This window comes from Megascapheus bottae, chromosome 14, assembly GCF_031878675.1.
Source record: "Megascapheus bottae isolate mThoBot1 chromosome 14, mThoBot2.hap1, whole genome shotgun sequence".
Taxonomy (NCBI): domain Eukaryota; kingdom Metazoa; phylum Chordata; class Mammalia; order Rodentia; family Geomyidae; genus Megascapheus; species Megascapheus bottae.
Genome location: NC_143522.1, coordinates 49,319,551 through 49,336,920, shown reverse-complemented (window position 1 = coordinate 49,336,920; position 17,370 = coordinate 49,319,551). Strand labels below are relative to the sequence as shown.

Genomic DNA, 17,370 nt, shown 5'->3' with positions numbered 1-17,370 from the left:
TCCCCAGCACTGTGATAAATTCTAGAAAGCTGCCCTTTCCTGCCCTACAGACACTTTAAAACTATAAGAACCTTGTAAAACAAGGTTTGAAAAAATCTTCAGATTGAGTCACTTTCACAACTCCCTAGCCTCAATCTTGTGCTGTAATATCATCTCATCTGAAGGCATTTCTTCTTTTAACTAATATCTCTTCATGAGAGGGAAAAGATAGTAACCATCAAGACTATTCTGAAACCACTGCTTCCCTAACATCGTATGTTGGGGGTACATCTAAACCAAAGCTGCAAGAAAAGTTTCAGTGCAGAGTATTAAAAAAAATAGAACTCAAAAGAGTCTGTAGATCTGTTTTACACAGTATTTTTGTAAATACTTACACATTCGCAACTGGAGCCTGAATCTGTGGAATGCCCTGTTAAATACTTTGGAATCCTGATAAATCAAATCAGTTCAGTCACCAGAAATAACAGTAAAAAAAAGTCCATGAACTATTCCAAACAAATGTACAATCTGAATGCATATAGGCTAGTCATTCTTTTGTCTTTCATTCCTGTTCTCCCCGTCTGCCTTTCTCGTTCTCCTTTTTAAGGACTCAAGTGATATCTTCAAATGATTTTCTGGCACTTGTTAACTGAAGTTCAGAACCAGTTATACACTGTGACTTTGGATGCTCGTTGTTACAAAGTTGCACATCAGGCACTCCAGGGGTTATGGAAAAGTATATAAAAATAAAAAATGTAGTTAGCCTTGCTGACTCCCACAGGAACCAAAATGTTTATTTCTGAAGATAAAATAAACACAGGATGGGGTGTCTTACAGCTCACATTCTTCTAAGGGAAGATTCTGTTAACAGATCTGTAACAAGAGAGTGGGTTCATTTTCTTATTTGATGACACTGAAAGGATTTTCTATTCTGCCTCCTCGTTCTGATAGAGAGCCTTCCTTTCTTCTTGTTCTACTAATTTATACACGTATTTCTCTAACAGACCCGGTGCTTTTATGCGTTTTTTTTTCTCTTCAGATAAGTCAGCAAATACATAGAATGAGACAGAGCAGTAAAGAACATCAAGTTTCTGTCAAAACAGTTCATAAATATTCAATAGAGTTCTGCAATATGTAGGAAGTTAGAAAGATGGCATTAAGATACCAGAAAATCCAAAGAAAACCTATGCTAATCAAGCTATCATATCTTATTATATTTTATTCTCTTATCACTTTATTATCCTTCAATAACACAAATGTGACCCCCAGAAAAGCTACAAATCCTGTCCTGCTACAGTGAGATAGAATTTCCACTTTCTCCTGGGTCAGGATTTTTTCTAAATAGGATGTCAAGGTCTCGTGGGAGATCTGAAAATCTGACCTGGGCGTTCCATTTCCAAGCCACTTACTACTGACTTCATTCTCTCTTGGGAGTGACTCTGTTTACAAATATTGTTAGCATCCCCTCAAAACTGTGTCCAGCCACAAAAGAACTCCAAATACAAAGTTTAACCACCGCCATGTTCCTTGGTCACCTCAAGCCCCTTAAGACAAATTTTAAATATTCCACAGGCCACTGGTGGCTCATGCATAGAAGCCCAGCCTTCAGGAAGCAGAGATCAGGAGGACTGTGTTTCAAGTCCAGCCAAAACTGATGTTGGTGAAACCCCACCTCAACCAATAGCCGAATGCAGTGGTTAGCACCTGTTATCATCACCTAGCTAACAGGAGACTGAGCATTGTAGTTCCCAGCCAGCCCAGGCAAAAGTTCTTGAGAATCCATCTCAATAGATACCTATTATCCTAGCTACATGGAAGTGTAAATAGGAGAATGTAATGCAGACCCACCTGGGCCAAAAGTGGCACCCTAGCTCAAATATAACCTGTGTAAAAATACACTGGTGACATGGCTCATGTGAGAGAGTCCCTGCTTAGCAAGCACAAAGTCCTAAGTTCAAACTCAAGGGTCCCCATAGTTAGGGAGGTAGGTAGGTTAATACATGGATGGATAATCTTACAAAGTTTTAAAACATTCTCCCTTATGTGGTAGGTTTTGAATGACTCTTTTAATGGTAAAGATCAGAGTTGGATTACAAGTAGCTGGAATTATAGGTACCATAAGCTACCAGCGCCTGGCTGAGAGAAGTAGTTTTAAAGAATAATCTTAAAGTAGGTTTTGTGCTCCTTTTTCTAAGAAAAGAAATATTCTCTTCATAGGTTCCAAGATGGAGGTTACCTAAAATATCCACATTGGTTCCCCATTTCTACCAGAGTCTTCCAAACCCACAATTACATTGTCAGTACTTGGCTGTAGTTAAGAGTACCTTTCACTCCATGGGGACAAGCAAAGGGTATTGCCATGCTTGATATATAAAAGACAAACGGGTATTTTTAGACCCAGTTAAACATGAAGAGTGTTTTTGTGAAGCCATGTTAAAGTTCAGAGGATGAGGACATGGTGTGTGGAAGTTGGAAAGTAATTAGCTGAAGATATGGAGCAGAATGGAAAGTTATAAAAGTTAGCCAGTGATGTCTTCAGGGTTACTCAAAACCTCTGTGAGCCTCAGCATTGACACAATCCTCTACTCAACTCAGCTGGTTTCTGCGAAAAATGGAAGTCTTCCTGCATATGCTAAAGATTTACTGAGAATTAATATATTAAGGTGCTATACAGTACTTGACATTTTTCATTCCACATGTAGGGTAGTCCTACCACATAAGCAGCCTGAAATCAGTGGGAAAAAGTATTGGAAAGCTAGAAACTAAGGACTAGAAAAGTAATAATTAATATTGGATTGAGTTTTCATTTGTTTTAATTACTTAAGAAATGAGGTAATGTCAGTTCATTAGATTTATATTTAGATTAAAGAAATAAATCCCAGTCTTTCCAGGTCTTTCCTTCCCAGGCTGGTTTCAAACCATGATTCTCATATCTCAGCTTCTTGAGTAGGTAGGATGACAGGCACAGGATTATGAGTCACTGACACTTGACCTAGTCGTAGTTTCTGTAATCGGTTTTGTTGTGCATATTTTAGTGGCAGGAAATGAGAATAGGAGTGTGTCTTACCTAGTCAGACTTCTTGGGGTGGCAAGAGATAGAGCTGTATGAAATGTGGCAGACAACTACTTAGCCAATCAGACTGTAACCTGCCTCCTCCAACTCCATAGCCAGACATGCTTGTGAAAACATTTTAACTGCCCAGAACTCTAGAGTTTTCATTGCTTAACTAAGATGGTAACAGATAGGTTTTGATCAAGTTCTCGAATTTAATGAAGTGAAAGTAGCATGAAAAAAGTGTTGAAATTGTTAGATAAATGTAACATGTCATGACGATTGTAACAATGAAGAAAGGAGGTGAATAATAAGTAGGATAAGTAGGGTTTTGTCTGCGCCTCCCCCCCATATCTATTTTGAGTTACCGAACATCCTTTTATACTTCCCTTTGGCCTAAGAATTTGATAGCAAAGCATCCTGAGCCCCAAGACTGGCAGGCTACCTGCTGTCAGCCTGATGCCTTCACAGCTTAAGTAAGTTCTTCTTCCATGTAAAAGTGATGACTGGTGGCTCATATCTATAATCCTTGCTACTCAGAAGTCTGAGATCTGGGGATTGCAGTTCAAAGCCATCCCAAGTAAGGAAATCTGAGAGCCTCTTACACCAAAAAGCTTGAAGTAGGCCTGTGGCTCCAAGTGACAGAGCCTTAGCCTTGAGAACCAAAGCCCAGGGACAGCACCCAGGCCCTGAGCACTAAGACAAAAATAGTGATAAATGACAGAGTAATTCCTTAGAAGTCCATACTCAACCTCTATGGCTCCATATGTTACTGCCAGAAGGTGACAGATCAAAGCAAACTTGGAACCAAATTCTACCTCTACCATGGTCTTTTGCAGTAGGTAAAGTGTGAGTGGGCCTACCAATTCAAAAGACTGGTATGAGATTACACACAGCAGAATATAGAAAGCATCTGCTCATACTCAGGAGTGATTGCTAATGGTGATCAACACCCAAAGTACCTATCACCGTTTTTGTTATACGTACCTCTGTTCACTAAAGACCAAAACAATGACACAAAGCCAAGTTCCACAGACACATACATTGCTGTGCATCATGTACACTTACAAGAGCAGGCAATTCCGAATGCTTATTTCACCCCTTCTCTCATCCCCTAGCGGCTTGCACTGCATTTTCAAGTGAGGCTAGGGGACTAGTAAATCGGGTCCTGTTCTTTACTCTGCACTCTGGGCCTGTGCCTACCATTCCCCAGTGACATGCTGTGGGAAGGTTGTTTATCCAGAATGCATCCTCAATGGAGTCCTCAAGGTCCTAGAGAGTAGCATTGCTGGCTGATTTTAGGATAGGAAACAAAAGCCTAAGGAGGTTAAATGACTTAGCGAACATCACACATCTGGGGAGAAAAACGATGCTAATCTCAAAGTGAGGTCATGATTCCAGACAACTTGTACTTTGTATCAAAGCATCTGGCCATTAACTGCACTGGACATTTGGTTAACTGTGACAGTGTGCAAGCCTCAGTACTGATCTTTCCATCAGTATTAGGGTTTGAGGGGTATCAGTAGCCCAGGCCACTGGAGGAGAAAATTCTCACCATGCCATCATGCAGAATGGCACACTGTGACTTGTCATGTTGTTGGGCTCTATTCAGGACAGAAGTGGGCACATGTCCAGCAGGTCAAGTCACAGAAATAGGGGTCTGAGCCTCTTCTCTGTGTGACTGGTTTACATGAATATGCAAAAAGGCAGCATCCCAACAAATCTACTTTTTCATCTCCTACTTGAGTTTGTCATCCCTACAACCTGTGGTGTACGCCAAAAGGCACACTGAAATAGTAAAGGAAGACATAAGCCTCTGAGATAGGTGACACAAAGTATTTATTAAAGTGCTGTAATTGGACTCCATGTAAAAGGAGCGACTTCCTCATAAGTCACTAATCCTCAAACAAAATAACCATCAAGAAATATTAAAACACACATTCTATTAGTTTCGTTTAATTTCTTAATTGCTCAAAGTCAGTTTACCCATTTATTGCTGTGTGAAGTGCTTAGAGACAAGGCGTATATTAAAGGGATTATTTCCGTGTAATCCCCCCCTCCCAGAGGGTAGGAGTTGATCACTGAATCCTGATGTTCTCTCAGTAACAATACCAAAGGGAAAGAATAGGTATTATAAAATGATGTTGTCGATGGTCAGTCAGAGAATGTGATTGAAGAGCAAGAGAACGTATATTTTAGGTTAAAAGTTACAGTCTCCCCCTCACTTTCTTTTTATTCAGGAAGAGCTATTAACCGATCTGAGTTTAGCCTCTTCTTTTCCAAACTCTACCTCTGTTCGTTGATAGATGAAGATGTGGAAGCTGTTAAGCTTTTAATCAAATGGTGTCTATGAGTAGATGCGATCATCTTACAGGGACTTGAGTTCAGAAGGAAATAATTGCTCTGAACATTATACTCTCTGTGATAGCTCACCCCGTGCTGCCATTCTTGTTGGCAGGGTGAAACGGTACAAGTTCAGTTGAATTTGGAAAGGTGCTGGTTATTCCACAGGAATGGGCAATGAGGTGGCAAGAGGTCTAGGTAAATATCTACCAAGAAACTTCTGACAAAATAGAGTATTCCAGCAACTTCTATAGCCCCTTCTAGCTGGCCTGAGACCATCTCCAGATGACTGAGAAACCCATTAGGGACCCAGAGAAAGCTTTTCCTTGTCTTGTGGCTAACACACCTCTGCCTGCTATAATACCTACAGCCCAAATGCATTTTATTAGAGACGTAACAGCTATTCTTAAAAGGAGCATTTAGGCAAGTTCTGTAAGGCCCATCCTTATCAGCCACTTCTGCCCCCTTCCACACAGAGAGGCTGTGTCTGATGGCCCTAAAATAGGCAAGGCCTCCATTCAAATAGTTCACATTCTGCCTCTATATGGGTAGTCAGCTTCATTCAAAGAGCACACAAAGTAAAACACTTCCAGAAAAAAAAAGAAGCCCTTGAGGATATCTGTACTGTGTATTTTATTAGATTGAAGGCAAAACAAGCTGATACCAGCAGGGAAAAAATGGCTGTATCAGACCCCAGCTGACCTCTTTTGCATGGAAAATTCTCCATATGATTACAGACCTAATGAGTAATATTTAATGAAAGCATTATGCCTTTGCATATATTTAGAGGTGGCATTCTTAAATTTACATAGAAATAAGATGTGTTAAAAAAAAAACTCTTGGAAATCTGTATTTTTTAAGGACAATATTCTGCTGCTACCTCTGGCTGTTCCTATAACTGTTTTTACACAAAGCCCAACTCCTCCATAAGCAAGCTGTAAAATTCAGTCAATCATCCAGCAAAGCAATCAACCAAACAGGCAAGTCAGTATTTGGTGATGGATGGATAAAACAGCCAGATGAAAGACAGAGTCCTCTGCATTTCGCAGACTGTTTTGGGGCTTTATGTAAACAACAGTGTATGAGGAAGGCAAAATTGGGGCAGAACAATTGCTAAATAAATACATTGTGGGGAGGGGGGCAGGGAACCACAGCCTTTTTCAACTTGAATCTTGAAAGTGTTAGAAGATGAACTAAGAGGCAGGATGGCTGCGGGCATTGAGCATCTTTTCATTCCTGCTCGGCATCTGAATCTGAGAAGCCTGTGACAAGTCTTTCCCACCCTTTCTCATCCCTCTCTAGGTGGAGCTGACAGGCAGCAGCGTCTTTGACTATGTCCACCCTGGAGACCACGTGGAGATGGCAGAGCAGCTGGGCATGAAGCTCCCCCCTGGGCGTGGTCTCCTGTCTCAGGGCTCCGCAGAGGATGGAGCCAGCTCAGCATCTTCCTCTTCTCAGTCCGAGACCCCTGAGCCAGGTGGGAATTTCAGCCCCATCGTGTGGGTGGGTGAGCAGGACCTTTGCTGAATGAGTGTGCTCCCGGTACCCATGTGAAGAGCCTATAAATAGGTCTCCCGGTATTTAACAATTCCACACAGCTTTCGGTTCCATGCAGTAATTAAATAAGGAAGAGATTGGAAAATAAGGAGACATTTTAATAAGTATAATAAGTATAATCCATAGATCTAATTTCAGTTGAACAATACAGACTGAAGGTACTAGCTTCTCTTGCAGATTACTACTGGAAAAGCTTCTCATTTGGAATATTTTTTAAAAAATTTTTTACTGTGAACAGGACTCAGTGTAATGTGTATCTTTTTTTATTCAGTAAAATCTACACCAGAGGGGTATTTTGAATGTGAGCTTGTGGAGACCTGAAAGTATTAAAGGTTTGCAGAAATCCAGTTTCTTTTCTCCGCCCTCCCCCCACCAAAGCATCAGAAGGTACTTGAAAGACGTGAACAGATAAATTAAGGCTAAAAAGAAAACAGAAATGGCTACATTTTCAACTGCCTTTCCACCCTCAGTATTTAATTAGATCAATTGTATGGAGGAATGAACAGAGGTGACATTCCTCATTTGGGATTCATTCCAGGACTCTTATAGACTTTGCATTCAGAATGTTCCCATTTTCATTGTGTTGTACTGATGATAATTTAAGTATTAGGGGAAAATCCATTTATAAATTAAACAAAATGACTTGATATCCATCAGTCCCCTAGTTCATCAAGCTGTTCAAACACAGGGAAGATTGGCTGGTCGGCCTGGGTCTTCCGAGAGCGCTGGTAATTAGATCTGCGAAGGATTTATTCTTTGCTGATTGGGGCTTTAAATTAATTGAAGTTCCACATTTGTGGTTTTGTCCTTTTTGTACTTTTTTAGAGGAGATATTTCATATTCTTGTGTGGTGGAGTGCATGGCCAAGCAGCAGTGGTTTAAATGTTAATTTTTCTCATGAGAAGTTTAAGATTTTTAATGAATCAAGGACTGATTTGAAGTGCAAAGTTGTATTTGCTTGCTTAGGAAATTATTTTCTGCACTCTACCAAGATGCTTGCAATTTTTAGTTCATCTGTTATTTTTTTTCAAATAGATTCAATATAACACCAAAGCATTTGATTAGAAAGAAAAATGGAATAACTAGTCACAATTTATTATTAAAAATAACTCTATATACGTCCCAGAAAATAATTCAATTTGGCCTGTCTAGAAAAAAAAAATCAGAATATATTTGCCTCTTTGGGAAATATTCTAATTCCCTTTAGAGCATCGTTTAAGTTCTTTTGAGTTTCCAGAATATTCCTTATTGTCAGAATTAGTGGACATCCTTAGTTAGCTTTATGTAGGCAAACTAGTAAAAAAAACACATATTTAAGACTGCTCAAAAGGAAAATCATTTTGTTCTAGGGGAACAAAAGCCATAGCTCACTGCCTTTACTGAGTACATGTGTCAGTGAGATAATTGGAACTGGTTTTCTGTCATTAGAGGGTTCAGATGTGGGCATATTTGAGAAGTAGCATGTGAAAATAGTTTTCAACTCCTCTTGATCAAGCAACCAATGTTTGAATCTTCAGAACTCAAACATGAAATGTGAAAAATTTAAGATTAAAAACCTTGGGAAAGTGGACTCTTTCTGTGAGAAGTACTGGGGTTTGAACTCAGGCCCTGGTGCATTCTGGACTAGCCTCTCCACCACTTAAGCCACATTCCCAGACCTTTTTTTGTTTTGCTAATTTTTCAGGGTGTGTCTCCTATTATGCCCAGTGCTGGGCATAATCCTCCTCTCTATGCCTCATAAGTAGCTGGGATTGAAACACTCCTGGCTTGTTAGCTGAGCTAGAGTCCTACTAACATTAGTAATGATCCTCCCGACCTCTGCTTCCTGGGTAGTTTGCAATTACAGGCACAATTGCATTACATCCATAAACTCAACTTCAGAAGGACCTTTTCGGTCCTTTAATCCAATTATAGCCATCTTTCTATAGCAAAACCAACAAGTCCCTTTTCTACTCTCTGCTGAAACCTGGTTCTGGTAGGAAGCTCTTTTTGTATATAAGGCTGCCTCCTTCCAAGGCAGTTCAAGTAGAATTCATTCCTGATTTGGAGCCCAGACCCTCATTTGCCCCAACTTTCTCTTTCTTCTTTTCTACAATCTCTATTTGATGGTGTGGTCCTTACCACCATAGTCATCGTATCTGTCCATGCTTGAGTTTCTTGGTAACACACTTAACATGTTTCTAGAAGAAAGACTGTCTCCTTTCCAGCATTGCTACTGTATTTCAGTTAATGAAGCCTAAGGTTAAATCGGGTCCTATCAGAAGCCAGTGCCTCCTGGCCAATCCTATGGGGCTTGATGTCTCCCCAGGTCTTTTTTGAGGGTTGGTCCCTTGTTATCTGGAAGAATCTTTAAGTTGGTTCTGCTAGGGTATCTGTTATGAGTCAAAAGAGCAAACGCAAATAAATATTCAAATACAAGAATCAGGATAAATTCTATGCCTTTTATAAAGCATGAATAGGCATATGACAATTCCAGGTACACTGCAGAAACTCAGTTTTCGCCTAGTATTAATTCTAGATAACAGGAGAACACATCTGCTTTTGTAGAAACAGAATATCCCTCCAACCATTATCTAACATTGACGTATAAATGAAAGGTGCTATAAATTTAGTGAGCCTTCCGTTTACCATCCTAACAGGCAAAACTGAAAAAAAAATCTGCTTCCTATATCCCTTAACAACTGGTACTCATTAGCCACACATCACCATCAGAAAGAGCTTTCTTAAGTGTAGCTCTCTCCATTAGAGAGAGTCAAGCTATCTTAGCCTCAGAAGTCTGTAGTACTGGTTAGTTTCAATCTCTGGCTTTAAAAAAAAGCAATTAGATTGACTGCTCAAATACCGAAAAGCAGCAGAGGGTACTACCTTGAACGAAATATCTTCACTAATGCAGATGATAGCTCCAAGGGAATTACTTTAAAAGTTCATGTCAGGCACTACATCCCAAAGCTGCTTATGTTTCTTAAAAGCTGAAAGAATTTTAACAAGATTTCCTAATTCTTAATAACACGAAGGAACATTTTTGAAGACTGTTGTTCATGGCGTCATAATCTTTTAAACTCTGATAAAACACAGATTCCTTTTTGACATGGGAGTGTAATTTGGTTGGAAGAGGGATATCGATATACAGTTATTATGAAAATGAAAGGACTAGTAGGTAAGGAAATTTTCCAGAAGGCCTGATGTGTTCAGTGTAGCATTACTAAATGACTGGAATCTAAATAACATTTGGCATTATAATAAAAGGAAATAAGTGACTAAACCAGACTAAGAGGCAGTGATACTGAGCTGTAATAGGAATTCTATCTCTCTGAGCTGCCAGCCCTGTGATTGTCTTGTCTTGAGTAAGTCTCAAGGTAATGGACGGAGGGGGATCCTGTTGATGTGGCAGCAAAACCAAGCGAACATTTTTTTTTGTCTGTATGCACATTTACAAGCAGTTTAGTGGATATTTCTTCCATAGGACTCTTAAGACAAGCCTTTGAAAAATAACTGAATAGCCTTGTTTAAAGGTTTTGATGAGTCGCTCTTTAGGAGTGGACCCAAATATTTTGCAGACTTCATGCCACTATTTCTTCTCTCCCATGAGCTCCAACAGGAAGGAGAGTTCTGAACCTGCTGTGTGGAAGATTCATTTTCTTCCTGTAGATCCAACTGCCTGTATTGTTTCACTACTCTTAATGATTCTGTAATCTTGAGATGTCATATGTTCTCTTCATATTTTTATTAATGTCAGTGCCTGGACTTTTAAATGTTTAGTTAACAGGAAAGGTGATCTTTCAAGAAATCCTATTTTGAAGGCCCAGAGTTTATTTTCTTTAAATTGTATAGTTTTTACTCATCCCTAGATTTATTCCAATTATAAAATTCAAAGAATATAAACAACCAGGAAAAAATAATACCATCCAATACTGACTACCAAGAAAAAAATTATATACTATACATACACACACATATGTTTTCTGTCTACAGATAGGAAATTTCATCTTGAAGGCAGAAACATCATAGCTATCTGTCCCCAGTGGTTGCTTCCCACTAGCTAACAATCAGCACCCGCTGTAGGGGCACTGGCAGAAGTGACATACCTCGGCCCTGCTTTGGAGGGAATTCAAGGAGGACTGGGGGCTCCTTGCAGCTCGCTGAATGGGTGTGAGCACATAGGGGGAGAAATCAATAGTGCACTAGGATTTAGACAATTTAGCAAAATGTATGAGACAGTACTTTGGGTGAAGAATAACTATGGCTGTGTGATTAACCCATGGTTGTCTAAAATACAGGTTATCATGTCTTGTATCAGTTTTCAAGTGGAATCTAGCCTGTTGGGATTTTGGGGGGGGAAAGAAAGGGGGGGTGTTAAACATACTGTGCCCTGTATACCTAGGTCCTCACTGCTTTAAAGGCAGGCAGAATTAAGAGCCAACTACTTTATCTCTCTGCACTGGTAAATCTATATCACCTCCTGATTCTATAGGAACAAATGACAAAAAATAAAAGATTTTTAAAAAGTCTCTGAAGATCAGATGGAATTTTGTTTTTAAAAAACTGATTGGATATGAAATACTTGTACTTTTATGGACGAATTATTTTCCATCTGGTATATGATTGGAAATGAATTTGTTTTTAGATTGGTTCAGGTTTCCTATCAATGAACTGAATTTAGAACCTAGGCAAGAGAGAAACCATCTTAACTAACCTTACAGCCAACCCCAGTCCCTAGACAATGTGACTGTATCTACAGCACTCTCTGCTGTACTGCAAATGTCAAACAGAAGGTGTAATGGATTTAATATTAGTGCTGGCCAAGGTGTTGAGGGAGCTGTTAATAATGTCACTCCAGTTATTGATCTGAAGCCTTTAAAAATCAGAGAAAAGTGAGAGATCCCCTATTGGGGAAAGGCACACAGTGGATGGTTTTTATTGCTAATATATTTCTGCATATAGAGTGGCAACTTTGGAATTATGTTATTGTCATTAATCAGTATGAGAATTAGAGTCATTATAGGGTAAGATAGTATCATGAAGCTTTTCTGAATGTCAATGCTAAAGATGGAGCCAAGTCTGGGTAATATAAAAAGGGCCTTAATTGTGTGCAATGGCTACAGAATTCCTACAAGTTGTCAAATGATAGGATGTTATTAGTACCAGATTTGTACCTGATAACACAATGTCAGACCCACTGGAAATACAAATAGCACACCATGGAGTCCCTGGAAAGGGCTGTGCTCTTCTTTTGTCTTCCCACAACTCTAAATAGGAACCCTGTAGTGAATGAAGAGAAATGGATTTTCTTCTGGCAATGAGTATACCTTTTGAAGATACTGCTAATCCTTCTATCTCAATAGTGTTTGTATGCAATGAAATTTTCAGTTTCCATAGTCCCCCAACTAATAAATGAAATTGAAATGTATAATTTATGTTGAATGTTTATCAAACTGTAAATACACATTTAATTCTGTTCCATATTCATTCAACAGAAGCAAGGATAAATCCATCAGATAATGCTCTGCAGTGATCTCTGATGGATTGAATATGAAATGTCTCCATTGGGGCAAAGGCAGTTATGGGAACATGTTCCCCAAACTTGCCTGGATCCTTTTCTCAGGTGCACGTGGGTGCAGCACCCATTAGTCAGAAAGCACCCTAAAGGAAAGAAAGCTTTTCTTATTGCTAAGAGATCAGAGCCTAAATGAAGCTACCAAATTTGGATATCCAAAATGACGCACTGTCCTTTACTATGTCATTATTTTGACACAAAATATAAAGTATCCTCTTGCCAATCCTGAATGTAATTCACAGAGTAAACAGAAGCCAATACTTGCTGGGTATTACATTGCATATCTAGAATTTCAGAACTGTAGATGTGACGGAAGAAAGTTCAAGGCCATCAGCAGAAGGTAGGAAAGGATAGAAAGAAGGAAGGATAAAGCTGATGTTCTTCTTTTTAGTAAGACCTGCCTTGTTAGATTTAGGATTATTTTTTTTTGCCTCAACAGTGCTTTATTTTTTTTTCAATGTAAAAAGTAGGCAATTTTAGGGCCAGGATTTGGCCTAGTGGTAGAATGCTTACCTAGCATGCACGAAGACCCAGGTTTGATTTCTCAGTACCACATACATAGAAAAAAGCCAGAAGTGATGCTCAAGTGATAGAGCTCTAGCATTGAGAAAGTCCAAGGACAGTGCTCAGGCACTGAGCTCAAGGCCAGGACTGGCAAAAAAAAAAAAAAAAAAAAAGATAGGCAAATTTAAACTTCACCTTGTTCCACAGCTAAGTTAAACAAGATTGCGTGGAACTGCCACAAAAGGTAAAAATCTTTTCTGTAGCTCTCTTCTGGAATTCAAGGTCTAGACACACTTATCACCTTAATTTATGTATGTGTGGGTTTTGGTCCTTATGAGTGAGTATCTGATGAGGACCCTTGCAAAGCAACCTTGTACTTCCAGAATCTTGCCTGAGGGAGCTAAAGAAAAATAAAATCTCTTCTATCCAGTCCTAGAGCTCTGCCCTTGTAGGCCAGCTCCCAGAATGCACAGCTGCAGCCTCAGGCATCCTCTGGGATCTAACACCTTGACCCAGGAAAATCAGCATTGGCGACTCTCTTAGCTACAGAAGAGCAGCCCCCCTTTCATTCTCAGAAAAGATGCCGGGTCTTAGTGAAGTTCCAAATGCCATCCCGAACCTAACTTTCCCTTCCAAAGTTCACATCATCGTGGTTTCTACTAAAAAGAAGGACAGCTTTCACAGAAATTAATATACTGGTTTTCCCAGAGTGGCAGATGTTTTGTTCAATAATAGAAGCAAAAGCCTCTTATCAAAATATAAAATTGGGGCACACACATTGCATCTCTTGCATGTGATTTCTTGGGATTCTAGCAGCAAGATGGCTGTCACCAAATAGTCCCCCTTCAACATTAGACTTCTTGACATTGGACTGAAAACCCTTCATTCAATTGCTTAATAAAAAATTTTAAAGGAAAAAAATAGACCTCCAGAAATACAAGCCCGAATAAATACCTTTCCCTTAGAATACAAAATGAGTTTGCCCAGTTTACATGCAGTATTTTCCCCCAAATCTTCTATTAAGGATGTAGGAACTTTTAAACCAAGTATTAAGTTTTCTTACACAACTTACAAGGGAATAATGTTTATTTCCATTTATCTGTAGTAATAAAAATTTTATTTTCCCTTCCTAAAATGAAATTCAATACAAATTGTTAATGATGACCTGTTTTACCTCCTTGGGAAAAAAAAAAGGAGTCTTTGTCACTGGATAATTAAAAATTGCAGATTCTATAACCATTGCCTTGAACAAAGCACAAACTATTTGCTATTTAATACATATCACTGCACAGAAATTTCATCCTTGTCCAAATTATACCACTCTGAATTCTTCAGCTGCACTAAACAGCAGACTTACAAAGGATCAGTTACCTCGCATTGACTGAGCCTTGCAGGGGGCATGCAGCAGAAGAGGCAGAACTGTCGGGAAACCATTTCCACCCGGAGTGGGCAATTTACTCATGATTGCTCGGGGAAAAATACTGGAAATATTGCTTCTGTGTAAAGTTTGCAACTTCTCGTAGTCAACTCCTTGCCAAACAGTTATTTCCAAGTGTAGCTTTTGCAGTAAAGCATCCTCTAGCCCTGGGATAATGGTGGGCATTCCTATTGTGCTAGGAGTAGGCAGAGCACAAAATCCGGGAGTTAAATCACACCACATCCTTCGGAGGCAGGTTAGTGTGTTATCCTTGTTCTACAGCTCGGGTGAGAGACAGAGGGTAGGGAGAGTTTTAGAAATTCTAAGTGGCTTATCCCAAGCCATACAGATTACTTTTAGCAGCCAAGATTAAAGGGTGTGTTATAGGGTTACAGTCAATGACAAGCCCAAGAAATAGCTCGAAAGGGGAGAAACAGCACACTTGTAGACATCAAACCATAGAACTTTTCTCCAAGGAGATCCAGAAGTCCAAAGAAAAACCTAATTACTCTCTGATACATTACTTTTGAAGATGTTGGGTTTTTATCTCAATAAAATATTAGAGTCTCTTTCAGGTACCAATGGTAAACAACTGTGACTTTAGCTCCTCAGGAGACTGAAAACTGAGGACCAAGGTTTAAAGCCAGCCCAGACAGGAAAAACAGTGAGATACATCTTTAGTTAAGACACAACTCCTATTCTGTTTTTTGTTTTTGCCAGTCCTGGGGCTTGAACTCAGGGACTCTACACTGTGCTTGGTCACACTGTGCTCAAGGTCACCATTCTGCCAATTGAGCCACAGCACCACTTCCTGCTTTTTCTATTCCTGTGGTAGCTGACTTTTTGGTAATTAAGTGGTGGAGCACCAGCCTTGAGCAAAAGAGCTAAGCGACAGTGCCCAGATCCTGAATTTAAGCCCCAGTACTGGCATACACACACACACACACACAAGTCTTTATTGGAAACAAAAATGTAATTCTTTTATTCCTACATTGAAATGCCTATGCCATCGGGAGCAAAAAGTAACATCTGAATATAAATACACAAGCAAAATTCAACCAGAGTTTTCTTAGTCCATGTTCACTCTAAGACTCCCTGGCCAGGAGTACAACCAAAATTGTCATGGTCCTGCACAATTTCGCTAGCCTCTTCCTTTAAGCCCAAATCACCAAGGCAGACATAAGATAGCAGAGGAGAAAGAAGAATGCTAGCATCCATTGGCAGGTGAACATGTCCTTCTGGGAGGTGTCCATTTATGAAACACAGTGTAAGCATCTTAGGACCCTCACAACACACTGCCAGATTTCTGTTCAGTGATGAAATTAGCTTGAGATAAGAACTTCTGTCTTATCAAACTGTTAATAAATGCTTACTCAAGATGTAGATGCTAATAGAGGTTTGGGTTTTTTTTTAATAGATTTCTCAAACACTGAATGAGTATCTGATGTGTCAAACACTATATAAAACACTGAGGAAACCAAGATAAAGCAGGAATGGTCTCTATGTAAGGTGGACATGTGAGACCATTACTGTCATGCAGGAATTATGTGGTGTCAAGTAGACAGAACAGTACAAGAGCACAAGTCGGCAGAACCATCTCAGATTTAGCAACAAGTACTTTGGCAGGCCCAGACATGTACATCATGAGCTTCTATCAACATTATCAAGAGCTTCTTTTTTGTTCATTTATTTAATTCAATACCCCCAGACTTGCCTAACACTGCCTCTACTTAACAGGCCGATGAGAACAATATTGCCTCTTTTGTGGTTCACTCAGGCTCTGTAAAATGTCCTAAATGGGAGGTACCCTCAAACACTCTCCCGTATTTCCATCGGCCAATTCTACCAACTGAAATGCAGGATATCCTAACTGTGGAAAAAATTATGCTATCAGTATTTTCTACTCAAGGAATAGCTTTTTGCAAATATTGTAATAATGCTTACGATGTATCCATAAACAGTTATGCATAGTTTATTTTTCAGAGTAACTCTAAAGTAGGACTAGAAAGGAAAAATGCTTCTCCCCACAGTGGAATAGTCTCTGGATCTAGAATTTGGGTTAGGCCTTCTGTTTTGAACACTTTGCTAGGCATAGAGATTTCGGTGGTACATGGGCCCTGCCTTTAGGAAATGATCCTTAGATGAACACATAGTCAAACAAGAAAAAAGATGTGGTTGCTCTATTCAGTTGTGGAACAAAAATGGCAAGCAATATAAGAAATAAGGGAGTAGTTGAGTGATTGTCAGATGGTTTAACAAGGAGGAATGGCTTGTGTACCCTGCTTACAATCAACCTGTAAGCAAAGAGGCAGAGACAGTCTTCACCAGACATCACTGAAAATGGGTAGATGAGAATGCTGCTTATGGTCTTGTCTTCCTCAGTAAAGAAAAAGAACATGCTGATCTATGCGGGGACCAGATCATGTAGCAGCTGAGGTGCCAGTGTGAAGTACCTGAGATTGGCATGATACACTGAGTCTCACTCATTACAGAGGGCAGTGAGTGACCCAATCAAAACATTAGTTTATCATTTATCAATTTAAAACTCAAATTTAGAAAGGTCATATCATACAACTCCCCAGGATTTACTGAATCACTTAGGCAACATAATTGTTCCATTCCTAGAATGTTCTCTATTGTGCCAGGCTCCTGGAAGCCCATTACATACACTACCTTTTCTGTCCCATACAAAATACTGTCACAATGGCACCATTGTTTTATTCCATTTTACAGATAGATTATTACAAAGTTTAAAACGAAAGCATTCAAAAGCCTAAAAGTTCATAAATGGATAGCCCAGGATCCAAATCCAAGCAGCCTGACACAAGCCCCATTCCTCCAAGGCACATCCCAGCAAATCCCTTGAAATAGTTGTCGAGCTCCTCCTTGGGCTGCTCATCATTCCTGGCTGCTCCAACTCCTACCTTTGAATAACTTATCCTGCAACATAGGTAACTTGCTTTT

The 17,370-nt window shown here is 39.6% G+C and overlaps 1 protein-coding gene across 5 annotated transcripts in view; it reads left to right on the top strand.

The window, feature by feature from the left end:
* The window catches only part of Npas3 (neuronal PAS domain protein 3), an 828,644-nt gene that overhangs the window by 696,726 nt on the left and 114,548 nt on the right, over positions 1–17,370 (top strand). For all 5 annotated transcript variants that reach the window (XM_090345197.1, XM_090345194.1, XM_090345193.1 and 2 more), the window contains one exon: positions 6,677–6,851. In XM_090345197.1, the coding sequence (XP_090201323.1) occupies positions 6,677–6,851 (175 nt within the window). The remainder of the gene's footprint in view (positions 1–6,676; positions 6,852–17,370) is intronic.